The sequence below is a fragment of the Varanus komodoensis genome, unplaced genomic scaffold (genome assembly GCF_004798865.1).
Source record: "Varanus komodoensis strain SLA01 unplaced genomic scaffold, ASM479886v1 scaffold24, whole genome shotgun sequence".
Lineage (NCBI taxonomy): Eukaryota > Metazoa > Chordata > Lepidosauria > Squamata > Varanidae > Varanus > Varanus komodoensis.
The window spans coordinates 15,517,380-15,532,882 of record NW_025335641.1 but is presented as its reverse complement, the minus strand read 5'-3'; the positions used below and the strand labels follow the sequence as shown (position 1 = coordinate 15,532,882).

Below are 15,503 nucleotides of genomic sequence, written 5' to 3'. Positions count from 1 at the left end.
AGTACTTCATTGAAGTGTAAGACGTGTCCATGGAAGGCAAATGCATCCATGTAACAGCCAACATATATAGAAATGAGTGTGGAACTGCAGGCATGTATCCCACAGGAAGCTCCCCCTCTGCAAACCATACACCTTTCCCTTCAGGGGTGAGGCCTCTATGAAGCAGCACAGCACTGGAACTGACCAAACGCTTTGGGCACAAGATGCTTTCAAGATGACAGTCTCGTGCCAGTAATACTCAGTGGCTGCAGAGATGAGCAATAACTTAGTCATGTGCATCCCACTGTAATGGTTGTTACCCCAGCCACACATGGAAACCATTCTGGTCATATCCACTCTGAGCAGGTGTGATGCTTGTGGGTAGCCCACTAGGGCTGCAGCCCTGATCTCTGGGCCCATCTCCTCTACCACTCTACTGTCCATGGACACTTGCTGAAGAAAAAGTACGGGGACCCTGATGACCTCTTTTGAATCTAATTCTCAGAATTGGCTGGCTTTCTGCCTATATGTGGTTCACATTGTGCTGCACCCCTCTTGAATCTTTCTGCCTGTCTTTTCCCCGAAAACAAAAGCCCCTTTCTTCACTGTGTATTTGCATTTTGCAAACGGAGGGTCTTGACAGAACAGGGTCTCTCTCTTTTTGTCTCTCTCTTTCTCAGTCTCTCTCTCTCTCTCACACACTCACAACTCACACTCATACAAAGAGAGAGAGAGAGAGATTTTAGAGGATATGTAACTTGTATGTATTGTGGCCCCTGGAGCACCAATCCCTCTGGTATTTCGCACCAGCCCTGTCTGTGGGAGGCAGGCAACCACATCTGGTGCATCTCTTCATTATTTGCAGGATGCTACCAAGTGAGTGTGAGGTGACCTTGCTCTTTGCTGGGAAAGGCAAAAGGTCAGGTTGGGACATGTGGAACACATGCAGTCGTTACAACTGGACATTTCTGACTGATGTATTTTAACTGTAGGAAAGGACAAAGAGTACGACATACTTTATCCAATTGCATTGCCAGCAGGAAGGAACATGCTTTCAGGAATAATTTAACTTGAATTGCAGTAGTGACATTATATATGTACACAGTAAAATTATGCCATAAACAAGTACCTAATACTCCAGTTGCAATTTATCCATAAAATACGTACATGACCATGATTTGTGTCACATAAATCACTTTATACCCCATATAATATCAACTTGTGCATAAAAGCAAGAAGTATGCAGGTGTATTTGAGGCTTATTAATGTTTGGTATTAATATCAGCTCAGTGGTGGATATAAAATGGTTGTTCAGAGTTAGCATTTTAAGTTGAACCCAGCATTGATACAAAAATCAACTGTACCAATCTGGTATCAGGGTCAAATGTACTACAAGAAAGCCATATAGATAAAATACCTGGAGACAATTATTAAACAAAAACAACATGTGCAAAATTTGAAAGTCATGCTAATACAGTGGTACCTCAGCTCACGAATGCCGCACTTCATGAACAAATCTGGTCACAAACAGACATTTCATAAACATTTGCCACAGGTTGCGAACACTGCATCGGGTGACGATTGATCGCGAGCGCGCCCGCCTTCCCTACATGGGTGGGACCGTGGTCAGGCTTGGGGGGGGAGATGGCCACATTCATGCTGGGGGGGAGATGGCCATGATTGCGCCCGTGTTCCCTGCCTGAGTGCGCCCGTGCCCGCCTCCCCCACAGCACGCCTGCAATCGCACCCGTCTCCCCCCATCCCCCCCGCACGATCACTGGTGGGAGAGGGGAGATGGCCGCGATCTTTGTTGTTCTTTGTCACTTTGCTTCAAATTTTTGTGAGTAAAAAAAAAAAAGTTGCAGAACGGATTAACCTTATTTACATTGACCCTTACAGGGAAATTTGACTTGGCTCATGACCAATTTGGGTCAGGACCAGAGTCCTGGAACAGATTAAGTTCATGAGCCAAGGTACCACTGTAGTGAGAACTTCGCTTTGCCAGCAAAACAATATAGTCACAATTGTTGTTGTTGTTTTTAGTCGTGAAGTTGTGTCCGACCCATCGTGACCCCATGGACAACATTCCTCCAGGCCCTCCTGTTCTCCACCATCCCCTAGAGTCCACTTAAGCTCATGCTGACTGCTTCAGTGACTCCATCTAGCCACCTCATTCTTTGCCATCCCCTTCTCCTTTTGCCATTTATTGTTCCCAGCATCAGGCTCTTCTCCAGGGAGTCCTTCCTTCTCATTAGGTGGCCAAAGTATTTGAGTTCATAATGACTCCCAAATACTACATTATGAGATTTGTACAAAACAGGAGGACTTTCTGGGTCACAAGAAATGGAAACATGTTTATTTTTCTTAAAATTGGGTTTTAAAAAGGTATTGTAAATTTGTGGGGTATTAAGGACCCCAATGCAGTTTGCTGTGGTGTGAAGGAAAGTGAGCAATTTGACTGTGAAACCAGGTTAAATTATTATTTTTTCCGCCTACTACATTACTTTTCCATATGAAATGCCCAAAATATGTTTTGAGTTAAGAATCACTGAGAATTTGAAATGGCACTTGGTGGGGTCATTTGAACTCTTAGCACTTTATGTGTATGTCTTTTCAGTTGTCTCAGTCCTTCCAATACAAGTAGAATTGACCGCAAAGCCGTAAGTGTAAAAATGCAGATTTTTCATTAAATCATGGACCCCCTGTCACTAAAACACTAAATGATAATTCATGTTTCATTATGGCTGAGGAATGTCTGGAGCATGGAGTTGTGAGAGACTGACACAAACATTTGATGAATCATTTTTTCTTGCTGTTAGGGTGCATTTACCTACCTGTGAACAAATGTTTAACTTTTTCTAGTGAACTATGGCAGAAGATCAATTTAAGTAAATGTTACAGAATTTCATATTACATTGTGGACATGTACTTTCTCTTGTGTTAACTGTCTGTTAACTCATGTTATTTATGTCATCTAATTCTCGTGGGACCTTCCCTTTACCACTGGGACCATCTTCATGATGCAGAAAGCAAACAGGGTAAAAAATAAATCTTGCTTCAAAACAGGAGTACCTGTGGGTGGATCTATATCTGAACATGTTTAGGCATTCTAACTGCTTGATTATGAGGAGTATGATGACTTCAAGCAAGAGTTCACTGTTCGTTCAAAAATCCTTATTTGACCTCTTCTCTAATAATTTTATACTGTAGCTGTAAAAGTACTGTAGCCAACCATTTGAACTTTGATAGGAGCTCAGCTCCCGAACTTAATTCCTTCCACGATTCTGGTCGCAAACCGAATTGGTCGCAAACCGAGTCAAATTTCCCCATAAGGTTCAATGTAAATAAGATTACTCTGTTCTGAAACATATGTAATTTTTTTAAACCACAAAATATGAAACAAAGTACAGTACAGTATTAAGAGAGAGAACACTAACCTTGCTTGAGGTGGCTTCTGGCATGGAGGACAGGAAGGTGGGTGGGGAGGAGGTTATTGTTTGGAGGGAGAATTTGCGACAGGGATTTTGACTAGAGGAAGCTGCGGCTACATGTCAGAGCAGGGAAGATGGCTGCGTTCATATTCGTGTGAACACGATTGCAATCATCTTGCCCTCACAAACACGATTGCAGCCATTTTCCCTGCTCGAACACACTCGGTCACATGGTCGCGGTGTGGGGAAGATAGCTGTGATTGTGTTTGTGTGGGGAAGATGGCCGTGATCGTGTTCATCACCTGATGCAGAGTTTGCAAATGGGAGCAAAATTTTGCCGAACTTTTTGTTCGCAAACTGAATTGTTCGTGAACAGAAGTGTTTGTGAACTGAGGTATTACTGTATGTAATATTTGCCATCAGAGGAAAGCCACCTCAGTCATTCAGATAAGCAAGATTTGCTCTTGTATTTTTATCTTTAATGTGAGAACTTGAAAAAAATAATTCATTTTCTCTGAACAAATACACTTTGGTTCACTTGTCCATTTAATTTCTCTCCCTTTCAGGAAGTGGTTCATTCTTCCAAGCTTTAAACTTTAGCATTTTAAGTTCTTCATGGGTCAGGATTTTTCTGTGTGTTTTTTCTTATGAAACTTAATGGATGGCAAAAAGAAGGATGGACATGGATATCTACTTTTTCAAATAGAAGTATTAATTGCGCAGCTGGTCTGTTAATCAGGGTAGGTTAACTGTTAAGAGAGTCACCTTTTAATCTGTTTGAAAGATAAAATGGTTGGCTATCGAGCCGTTAAAACCTGAAACTAAAGACGCTAAGTGCCCTTTCAGGCCACAGGGTGATTTCATCCTATTGTCAAGAGGCTTGTTACTTGAAAGGAATTACTTTTGCGCATTGTAACTAAAGATGTGTCCCTCTTTCCAGTGGAGGCAGGGTTGACAAATGGTGACAAATGGCTGGTTCCATGCTCCTGAAGGCACTCTGTAGAGACATAAAATGTTGTGTTACAGCAACATCTCACAAATGATGCAGAGAACAGCTAAGCTCAGTGTCACAACCCCTCTGTGTCCATTACCAGATGGTTGATTTACCGCATAAGATTAAGCATAAAATAATGGGTGCCTGTCTAAAAATTCTTCCCCAAGCTACATGGCAGCCTTGTACAAATATACCCATTAATTTTGTTAGCCTACTTTTTAATGCTCACTTTTTCTCCTGGGTACAAGATCTGTGCCATGTTGGCGGCCTCAAAGGAAGGGGACGGTTAACAACAGAAATGAGTTAGACTCCTTTCAGTGTATGACATGTTTCCTGTGTGCTTTTGTGACAATACTGACTCACCACAGGTGAGTAGCTCAACTGCAGAACTGGCTGCCACTTGCCGTGTATAATGCCTTGGGGGAGCCTTCCGCAACCTGGTGGTGCCATCCAGATGTTTGCAATATCAATACCCACAAGCCCCAGCCAGATTGACCACGATGGTCAGGAATAATGAGGCTGTTGACGAAAACATCTAAAGGAAAATTATGACGACACTGGCAGTCAGACACATCTGGAGGGATCCAGGTTGGGTGAGGAGGGTGCTGTAAGGCATACGGCCCCAAGGTAGACATTCATTCATGGCAGACAAGACTGCATCTGGAGGAGCTTTCTCCTGCCATGGGCTGCTACTGAAGATGACTGGATTCAGTCTGAATTCCCACACAATGCATGCATGCCTCCAGAATAAGTTACAGGATTCCCAGAACCCAAGTTGCAGGGTTTCTCAAGGACTGATGTGCAAAGTGTTCTCGCTTAAAGTAGAGTATCTGAAAACCATTACCTCCTCGGATGAAAATATTGTGCTTTAGAAAGGTACATGTATGTGATGAAGAGAAATTGAAATATTTAAGACTAGGGTGTTTCTACAAAGGCTGTTTTATTGTGTGGTCTAGTTTGTGGGTGAACTTCAGATGTTGGTGCCTGGCACCCTGATTGTGGACATGTGTGTGAAGTAGGAAAACCTGTAACAACAGTGATTCTGCTGCCGCCGGCTGCCTTTCCACATGGATGCACACACCACCTGTGTATCAAGATGGCAATGATTCAGAAAGCCCACCCCCTAAAAAAATGGAAGTGGGGGAGGAAAAGCTGAGAATGGCTGACACATGTGGCTTTAGAGTGCAAGAGCCAGAAAGCTCAGTTGAGCCGAGCTTTGCCAGTTTCTTCAGCTGTTAGAAGTATAAAGCTTTTTTCAGAGTAAATCAGGAACCCTTGATTCACTTCTTTTGGTGGGAGACAGGGATAGACCTGACATGCTAATTTGCCATATTAAATATTACAGACTCGTTTTCTCTTCTGTATAACTTACTGTAAAATCATAATTGCATAATCCTCAAGGGTGTAATTACAGTCCGTTCTACTTATGCAATATGCATTTGTGGTGTTTTTTTTAAATCTGTAAGTACTGTGAATGTATTTTCAGAATCTGTTTAACTAGAATTCTAATTAGCTATTTTAGTGTGTGGGTGCAGAAAGTGCTTGTTTTTCTGTTATATAATTAATTCTGCTGTGACAGCACCTGGTAAGTAAGTATCTGAAGAATATGGCTCACTTGTAGTTTTTTCTTTAGTTTTCGCTTAAAAATTACATATGTTAACAGGACACTGTCTCTCCCGCCTGGGCTATCTCTCAGCTCTGTGCTTGCTGGCTTGCTTTGGTTGGCAAAACTTTAAAACACTAATAAAGAGCATCAGACTAATGCTTCAATATATCTTGACTGTATGAGCCATTTAGACCTTCTGTTCTAGACATCAAAGCTTCTCAGACCATTTTATATTTTTATTTTAAATTTGGGGGAAAAAACTAGGTAGTTCGCACTGATAATTTCATGCACACTGTCCAAGTCTCAACTGTATTACAGTGCAGCTTTTCAGGCACATTTCCATTCTGTTCTTATTTGTTTTATTTGTTTATTTAAAGTTTTCTTGACCGTCCCATTACTAGTGTCTCAGGATGGTTTACAATGGTTCTTAATTCAGATGGTACCACACGGCATTCTCTACACATTGGTACTCTACAGATATAATGGATCACAGCTCTCACCATCTCCAGCCTGTATGGCCTGCTTTGCTGCCGCAATCTACATAACATGATCGATAGCACTGGAAAATCAGTTTTATGAACCCAAGTACTTTTTGAGACTTGAAGAACAGCCTTTCTATGAAAAACTTATTTTGAAGCTGTCTTTTAAAAGCATTTTGTCATACAGCAAAGCGATCAGTTCAAATAAAAAGCCAAGCATTTCACTGACTTTATTGGAGGCTTTAGTGGGTGCATGCTAAAATAATTTTCTGTATCCCAGCCATGGCTTTCATTCAGTCCAAGTTGCTTCTGAGGAGTAGTAATGGTTCAACAATGTTTGTCCTAGGTGTATCTTTTTAAAGATAACTTTGGATGTTGAGAGGATTGGATGGCACACTTAACAATTGTTTTCCTCTTCTTTAGTTTCTGTGTTTGAAGAATATAAGGACATTCCTTTCATCATGTTGCGAGATATTTGGGATGAAGAAGAGTGAACTTTTTGAAGCCTTCGACTTATTCGACGTCCGTGATTTTGGAAAGGTATTTTTAATTTTATCTTTAGACAACTGTGTCATGATTTTGAACATCATTGTAGAAAGTAACTTTCTTTGGTGGTTGTACATTTAGTTTTTACTAGGAAAATGTCACTGTGGGTAGAATCGTATGTTGAGTAGATCCATTGAAATGAATGGAGCATAAGTTAGTCCCACTCATTTCAATGGTTTACTCAACATAGGACTAACATAGAATACTATGTCATGAGATATAAAATACTAGTACACAGTTATAGCAAATAAACAAATGACAATTTAACTTTATATTTCCAATGGTTGTTCCTTGATTACTCTGCATTGGAGCACATTTATAAGAAGTAGCAGTTGCTGAAAAGATTAAACACACCTTCAAGGTTAAAAGATTATACACACTTTTGTTGAAGCAGGAGAGAATACTGAAATTTTGAAATGACATCACTTTTATCAATTGAGGGGAAACCAACATGGCTGCTCCAGCTTGCCAGCCCATTTGTTGGTGATGAATTGGTGTGGCAGTGTTGGAATGGGTGTGTGTATGTGTGATGATTCTTTTTCTGAAGGCCAAATTTCTTAAGGAAGTTTATATATAACTTCCTTTTTAACAGGTTAGAAGCTGCTACCTCTGGTGACGGTTATGGTGATGGCTGCAGTAAAATGACTTTGGCTGGTACACCATGCTTTCTTTTGAGCAATGGTACCATGTCCACTTTAGCATTATTCCCAGGGAACTCTGGAAAAGAAGTCTGGATGTAGCCACAACTTAGCTTCTGCTTCCACTACCTTTTCAACCTGTGTTCTAAACAAAACAAAACAAAAAAACCCCCTTAAAATAAAGGTGAGCCCACAGCTTTTGCCATGGTAAACACTTCTTCATTTTGAAATGTTACAGGCTCCAATTCTCCTAAAGTTACAAGTATCTTTTGATGGTGGGGAAATGTCCTCCCAATTTGGCCAAAGTAGTGATTTCATAGGGGTTTGGTTCAGTGGCACTATCGATGTGTTTTTGGTTGAACATGAATTCAGGGATTGCCAGGGATGCAATCAAAGAATCATGGAAAAGTAATGACAATTCTGTGGTGTACTTTGCTCACAAAGCTTTGGCTGCTAAGCTTCCTCGGAACAGAGTATCTAGCAAACCTGTATAAAACTGAGGCATCAAAATGCCCAAAAAGTCATTAGAACATGTTCAAAGATGACAGGAAGTTCCTAAATATGGTGCCAAATTCTCACTGCAAATCTAGACTCATGACTTATGCATAATGCCAGTGTTTCATTTGACCAGTGTTTCATCTGTTTCAGTGGAGCTGCGATAGCCATTGATGCAATGTGTGCAGCAGAATTCCTGTTCTTGCCATAACCATTTTCACCCTTGTCCATTTGCATCCCTGATAGTGGAATATTGGTAAGGCAGGGGGCAGTCCTATGCATTTCCAACAGAAAAAAGTCCTACCATTTCCAGCATGGCTGGCTTAGAGATGTTGAGTGCTGGAGGAATTTCTTTTCCTTCTGCCTGGAAGCACTCTGAAATTATTTTGCTGTAACTGCAGAAATAAAGCAGCGGAGGCAGATTGCGTTATCTCTTTTACACCAGCTCTGTGCAGATAGCATTCCAGTCTTGAGCATCCCATCTATATGATCTCAGATCTGTACCATATAGCCTTCTTTTCCAGCTCACACAACATTTTTCTTTTCAAGAAATGTAAACCTGATCTTTTACTGAACTTTCTAGCTGGATGTAAAAGCTGTCAGAAAATGTCCCGTGCTATTCTGTTCTTCCATGGACCACAACAAGAATGTTAGAGCTGAATCTATTATTGCTATTGCAGCTACTATTCTTCTTATTTTGTTGTTGGTGTTGTTGTTATGTGCCATTCAGTTTTTTTCTGAGTTATGGCAACCCAAGGAATGAATGTCCCCCAAAATATCCTGTCCTTGACAGCTCTGCTGAGCTCTTGTAAACTCTAAGCTGTGTCTTCCTCCATGAAATCAATCCATATTTCAATCATAAATCAATCATATTTGAGCTTCCTCTTTGCTTGCCTTCAACTTTCCCTGGCAGTATTCTCTGGCAGTCGTCTGGTGTCTCAATTTTGACCATTCTACCTTGGGTGACTCTACGAGGAGACCGGCCTAGTGAGAGTGGTCTCCTGGCAGCAGTGCTCTCAGCTTCTCTGAAGGTCTCAGACTCCCTCACTGTGTAATCTGGGCAACCAGCAGGAGGAATAATATAGGATGATGGTGATGGTGATGGCGGTGGCTGTGTTGGTGATCATGAGAATTGCGATTCAAATATAATTGACCCATGTATCTTCCTTTCACTCCAGGGCCTCCTTCAAATCTAACCTTCCACTCTGGCAGGGGGAAGGGTCCTGTAGCAATGGCCAACTTCATCTTTTGCTCATCCTCGATTATTACATGTGCCTGCAGGCTGCTCTTGCAAGGCCCAAGTGGCCTGCCTGCCTGCCTGCCTTCCTTCCTTCCTAGGTAGCATGTATGTACACACAGATCACACTCAAAGCATACACAGTCATGCACGTGTGCTCACCTGTGTCTGGACAGCAGGAAGCATACACTGCAGGGACACTGTCTGCTTTCTTTCCTCCCAGTTTTAGCAAAAGTTTCCGCTGTAGCTCAGTGGAACCTGCAACCCAGCAGCAGCACAAGCTCATTCTTGGTGCTAGGTAAACTACTATGTATTTCTGCACCTCCCTTCGCATGCAGTATCTGAACGGTAGCCACGAAGCACACATTTCAGTTCTTCAGTCAGAAGACCAGAAAAAACTGAAAACACAACGCACTGCAAAATACTGTATTTTATTACAATAAGCCTAGATGAGCACGGGCATGTGTTCTCCACAGATTTTCAAAATTAACTTTCAATGTACTTTCACTTTTATTAGGTTAGCCTGCCTACTGTGGCTGTTATATCTAAAGGTCATTTTAGTTGTGTTACATGCTGTGATGGCCACCAATCTGCATGGCTTTAAAAGGAGATTGGACAAATTCATGGAGGAAAAAGCTTTCAGTGACTACTAGCATTGCTGTCCATGTGCCACTTTCTTTACCAAGAGGTGGCATGCCTGTATATACCAGTTGCTGGGAAGCTTGGGCAGGCAGAGATCTTGCACTGATCCTGCTTTAATGATCCTGCAGGCAGCTGCTTTGCTTCTGTGTGAACAGAGTCCTGGACTGGACAGACTCTTGGCCTGATCTAGCACAGCTCTTCTTAAGTTTTTATGTTCTTACATGTTATTAATTTTATTTTTCTGTCTGTTTTATTGTGATTTTATTCATAATTTTTGTTATTAATTTCACCTTTTGTACTCTGCCTAGAGAAATGTATTAGTGGGTTGAATGTTAAATAATTTGCCAAGCTGAATGGAGCCTATCATTCAGCTTGAGTATCCCCTTCTTTTGCAACTGTAGAATGCTCACACGGAGTTTATCAAGCCCTTCTTAAGCTTTACGCATGTCTGGTGGTGGAGAGTCCAGGGTATGACCTTAGGGTCTGCGGCCTCTTTGGGAGATCTGTCTGGGATATGATGATCCATTTGCCTTCAGAGTGTTCAGGACAAACTCAAAGTATGCAGATATGCCACACCAGCTCTGGTAATTCACAGGCACTAGGAAGCCTGGGAGAAGGTTGCCTGGCAGGACTGTCCCAGCAAATTGGCCATGAAGGCAGCTGCCTGGCAATCAGTAGCACAGTTGTATTGTTTAGTTCTAAGCTGTCATGAAACGGAGGAACATTCAGCTTTGACCAAACGAATCGGCTCTTTGTTTCCTGACTTCCACACATATAAAGAAATACGCAAAGTAACATGTGTGTCTTCATTTTCAAACAGCAAGGATAGCAATTCAGTAAGTGCAGTGAAATTCGTCTGATGTTTTTGGTGTGGATCCTTATACACGCTACTCTGAGTGACATAAAGATTTGCCTTTGATCTTTTTCTTGCCTGCTTCAAGGGAAGAGCTTTTTATAGACAGTGATGGTGGAACTCACAGGTGGCGAATAGTAGTTGCAGTTCCGCTATCTGCCCTTCTCTGTGTGCCAGTAAGCTTTAGTAGTAGCAGATGCAGATGCATTGGCTTGCCTTGTCCTTTTTGCATTCTATTTGCAGACAAGACAGACTTTTATTTTTGAATTGGAACTTTATAAATATTTACAGCTTATTTGTCTTTAAGGATTAGAGTCTGCTTATGAAACAAGGAGGCCTCTACCTATTATTTGTGAGGATTAAACATTTGCTAGTTTGTCCTTTTTTGCTCTGTGATGGAATTACAATGCTCCATGTGAACGGTTGGGTCTGCTTAGCAGAGCTGCTATGTGTGCACAAGAAAATGGAGCTATTGCACCGATGAAAAACTATCTGTAGTCCTCATACTCTTTCAAGTAATTGACTGGACGGACATCCATTACCTGGTAGAGATAACATACCCATCTTTATCAACTTCCTATTCCTAATAAATTTAACTTATATGTTAACTATTTCAAAAAGCACGATTTTGTAGCACAATCACCTTGTGGCGCCTTAAAATGAACAAACCTATTATGGTGTAATGAGGTCTTTTTTATTTATTTCAAGGAGCCGTCCTTGAAAGAGATCAGGAAGGTTATTGCCTGGAGGTGGGCCTTCCCTGAGGTGGCGCCTCGACTGTGGAATTTGTTCCCCAGAGAGGTTCACCTGGCACCAACACTTCTCTCCTTTCGGCACCAGGCGAAACCCTTTTTATTCTCCCAATATTTAAATTCTTAAATTGTTTTAATTTGTAGTTTTACACCGAATACTGGATGCTGTGATATTTTGACTCTTACTTGTATTTTTCTTCTACTTTATCAATGTTGTTGTAAACCGTCGTGAGATGTTTGTAAGGGGACAGTATAGAAACGTTTTAAATAAATAAATAGGACTTGTGAATTGGAGTCCACTTTAGGTGTAGCTGCCCCTTACCGGATGTCCATGCTGAAGGTGTGGATGTTGAAGGACCAAGGAAGAGCAGGAGCGGGGCCACTGGCATGCCACCGCTTTCCCACAATGATCCTCCCCACAGGCATTTGTGAACTTGTGAAGTGGATGAGCCTTCATTTCTCTTGTATTCTACTCTGAAATACAGCTGATGCTTGCCAGGGTAGGAAAAGGGCTTGCTTAGAAATGGTGCAACATTTTGGACCAGTTCTGTAAACTGGGGAAAAAACCATGTAAATCCGTTTACAAAAGCTTGAACTCTGAAGTTAGCCCAATGTCATGTCCTAAGTGCCTATTGTCTGGGATCAGTTATGATGTTTTGTTGATCTTGAGGAAAGCTTCCTCCTCACTCTAAAAGGTTGCTGAGGCTTATTCGGGATCCTTTACTGAGGACTGACTTCATATTCTCATTTGTTTTCCCCTTGCTCTCTTCTCCACACAAGTCTGGTTGCGCTAGAGCACCTGTCTTTAAGCCATTGTCTACAGATGTTGTGCATTGCAGCTGCCATTCTGACCAGATTAGGTGATGCCAGTTGACCTTTCACTAGTGGTTCAGACTTGGTATGAAGATTCAAAGGCACATCGGGATATTTCTGCTGATTATTTGATTGCTTCAGAGCATTGTTATGAATGTTGGTCAAGCCATTGCAGCATCCTCTTGTCAGGCAAAATGACCCAGGAGGTTCAGGGCATGTTTCTTTATGGCAACTAATGATTAGGAGATGGTTCAGCATCTGAAAGTTGCTGGAACCAGGGGAGACCATGCCTATCATAATAACGTACAAATAGTTTCCGGATGGATAGATTTCCTACAGAAATTGCACTCAAAAGGGTTTGCCACTTATGGAAATCAATAAAAAACCCTTCTGAGACTGACATAAGATCCCAAAAAGGGCATTAACTTAGCACATGTCCATTTCATTGGTGTTCTGTGCTCTTTCTCAGCAAGTGATCCATTTTTAAGTACAGTCAGTTTAAAATCCATGCTCCTTGTGGTGATTTGCCATAAAGCACAGAAAAGAGAAGACTTTATGGTTAATTGCTGTACATTCATTAACAGATATTTAGATAACTTATGGCATAATGTAAACAATGTTGAAAGGTCATTTTTAGAGCATTATGACTACTAGGGGGCATTGGGGATAGGTAAACAGTACTTAGAAAATTTGTGGTATGCTTCTCGGCACAGTTGCCATTGGTGTTATTTTCTCTGGAAAAAAGTAGATATAGTAAACTCAGCAAAAAGAAAGGAACACATAATCAAGAGGCATATAGTATACAGTCATTTTAACCACCCTCTCTGTGCTACGGACATCCTGGCCATGACAAAGCAGGACGGCGCGACCCAACCGAGGTGGGAGATTGAAAGAATCCTGGATAACGCCAAGCTTTGTTCAACAGATTCCATGAACTGTTAGCTGAGCAGAGAGAAGTGTCCATCCCAGAGCACAGACGTTGACACAAAACACTGAACTTTGCCAATCATTTGGACGTAACAGAGGGATTTTTTTTTTATAAACAGGACCATTATTGGAGTGCTGCAATCTAATTTTGTTCTTTAAAATATCTTTTTAATAGATGTAGGTCTCAGCTTGAGGAGAGCAGCAGACATATGGAAAGTCCCAGCTAGTCTTTCAAGAAGCATCGGTTCTTCTGAAAGTACCAGCTTGCTTGTGAAAGTACACAAAATTGCTGCAGGGCAGACAGCAGCAGCTCTGAGTTAAAGCTTCCCAATGGCAATGGGCAGATTTTAACTACAATATGGCCTTCTTTCTCCACTTCTTATACATGCAAGCATACATGCATACTGGAATAGTGCTCCTTATCAAAAAGCCTTGAAGCAGGTTCCATCAGCTGTCAAGCTAACTACTGCCTTAGCCCATTTCCTGCCAATTGTGTTTTCAGTTAAATTAAGCAAAATAGATTAAAATCATGCTGTGTTTGAGTGAGAGAGGTTTAAATAATTTTTAATTTAAATTAGACAAGATACAGGTGCCCATTTAAGCAACATTTGTTCATCAGATTAATTGTTTAAAAACAGTTGGGAGCTGGGTAGCTGCGTTTACAGTTCGCCCTCTAAAATGTCCCGTCATGGGTTATTTAACACCTTGAGAGGGAAAAGCTGCTTCTAATTTGGGATGAACAAAACACATTAGCAGAACTCTGCTGGTGCTTGCTGTGTGCATGTGTAGGGGAAATTCACATTAGCTAAGTAGTCCTGCTCGATGTAATCCTGCTTTCATCCAACCCTGTAAATGACTTGAGGGAATATTGGTTGCCTCTGCTATTACAGAAGACAAGAGAGTTAAAAAAAGATTCCAATGTAGGTCAGCTTTGCAACAGGAACTTGCATTCTGCCTTTTTGGACTAGTTAGAAAGGTGTTCTGATGGTGCAATATCAGTTTATTGTGTAAAGGACACAGCATTTATTGTAGACCTACTTTTGCTGGATACCAGGGTGTAGGACAAGTTTTGCTCCTTATATATAATGCCTGTAAATGTAGCCCTTTTTCTCCATGAAGATTAGTGGCAGACATTAAACTTTTAAATGTTTTAAACTTGTAAACCTCCCAGAGAACCTGTGGGCTATAGGGCAGTATATAAATGTAATAATAAGAGCCAGTGTGGTGTAGTGGTTAAGAGCATGGGACTGAGACTCAGGCGATCCGGGTTCTAGTCGCCGTTCAGTCATGGAGCCAACTGGGTGACTTTGGACCAGTCACAGACTCTCAGCCCAACCTACCTCACAGGGTTGTTGTTGTGCAGATGAGATGGAGGAGAATGATGTAAGCTGCCTTGAGCCCTTTGTAGGAAAAAGGCAGGATATAAATCCAAAAATAAAAATAAATAAATAAATAAATGAACGTATGGGAAAACAATCAAAGGGTGGGCCAGGGATACTTTTCTCCACTTCTTGTAAATCTTCTATTATCATATGAATAATAGGTTCATATCTTTATGACTTTAGCAGTAGAACATAGTTGTTCAACGATGAGTTTAAAATGAGTCATTCCTAAATCCTTTATATTGAATAGAGTGGAACCACACACATCCAGTTTGTTAAAGTTATTCTGTCTGTTCACTGAAATTAACTCAGAACTGTTGTAAGAACACATTGTATTTAATATGGACTAATTTGTCCTGGACTGATTTTCTTCTTTCTCTCTTTGCACTCAAATTGTTTTCCCTCACTTTCCAGCTGATGTTATATTTTGAGCCTGTAAGACGATTCATATAGTAAGAACTATGCAGAATTTTTGTTTTAATCAATATGCCTGATGTCCTTTCCTCCCTCCCTGAAGGCATCGAGTTAATTTGTGTTGATTTATCATGCACATTCTTGGCAGACGGTGTGCACGTGAAGGGTCACACTGTGAAGTTTGTCATAACCCAAGCATCACCGTGTTCTAGAAAGTGATGGGATTTCGTTTAAGATATATCTCCCTCTCTCTTATCCTGCCGTTCAGCACCATTAATTAGGCTGCTGGGTGGCCTCTGTGAAGAACCTTATTAT

General features: G+C 41.2%; 1 protein-coding gene across 2 annotated transcripts in view; it reads left to right on the top strand.

Moving 5' to 3' along the window:
• Positions 1-15,503, top strand: part of VAV3 (vav guanine nucleotide exchange factor 3) — a 181,904-nt gene that overhangs the window by 37,120 nt on the left and 129,281 nt on the right. For both annotated transcript variants that reach the window (XM_044432307.1, XM_044432306.1), the window contains exon 2: positions 6,913-7,029. In XM_044432307.1, the coding sequence (XP_044288242.1) occupies positions 6,913-7,029 (117 nt within the window). The remainder of the gene's footprint in view (positions 1-6,912; positions 7,030-15,503) is intronic.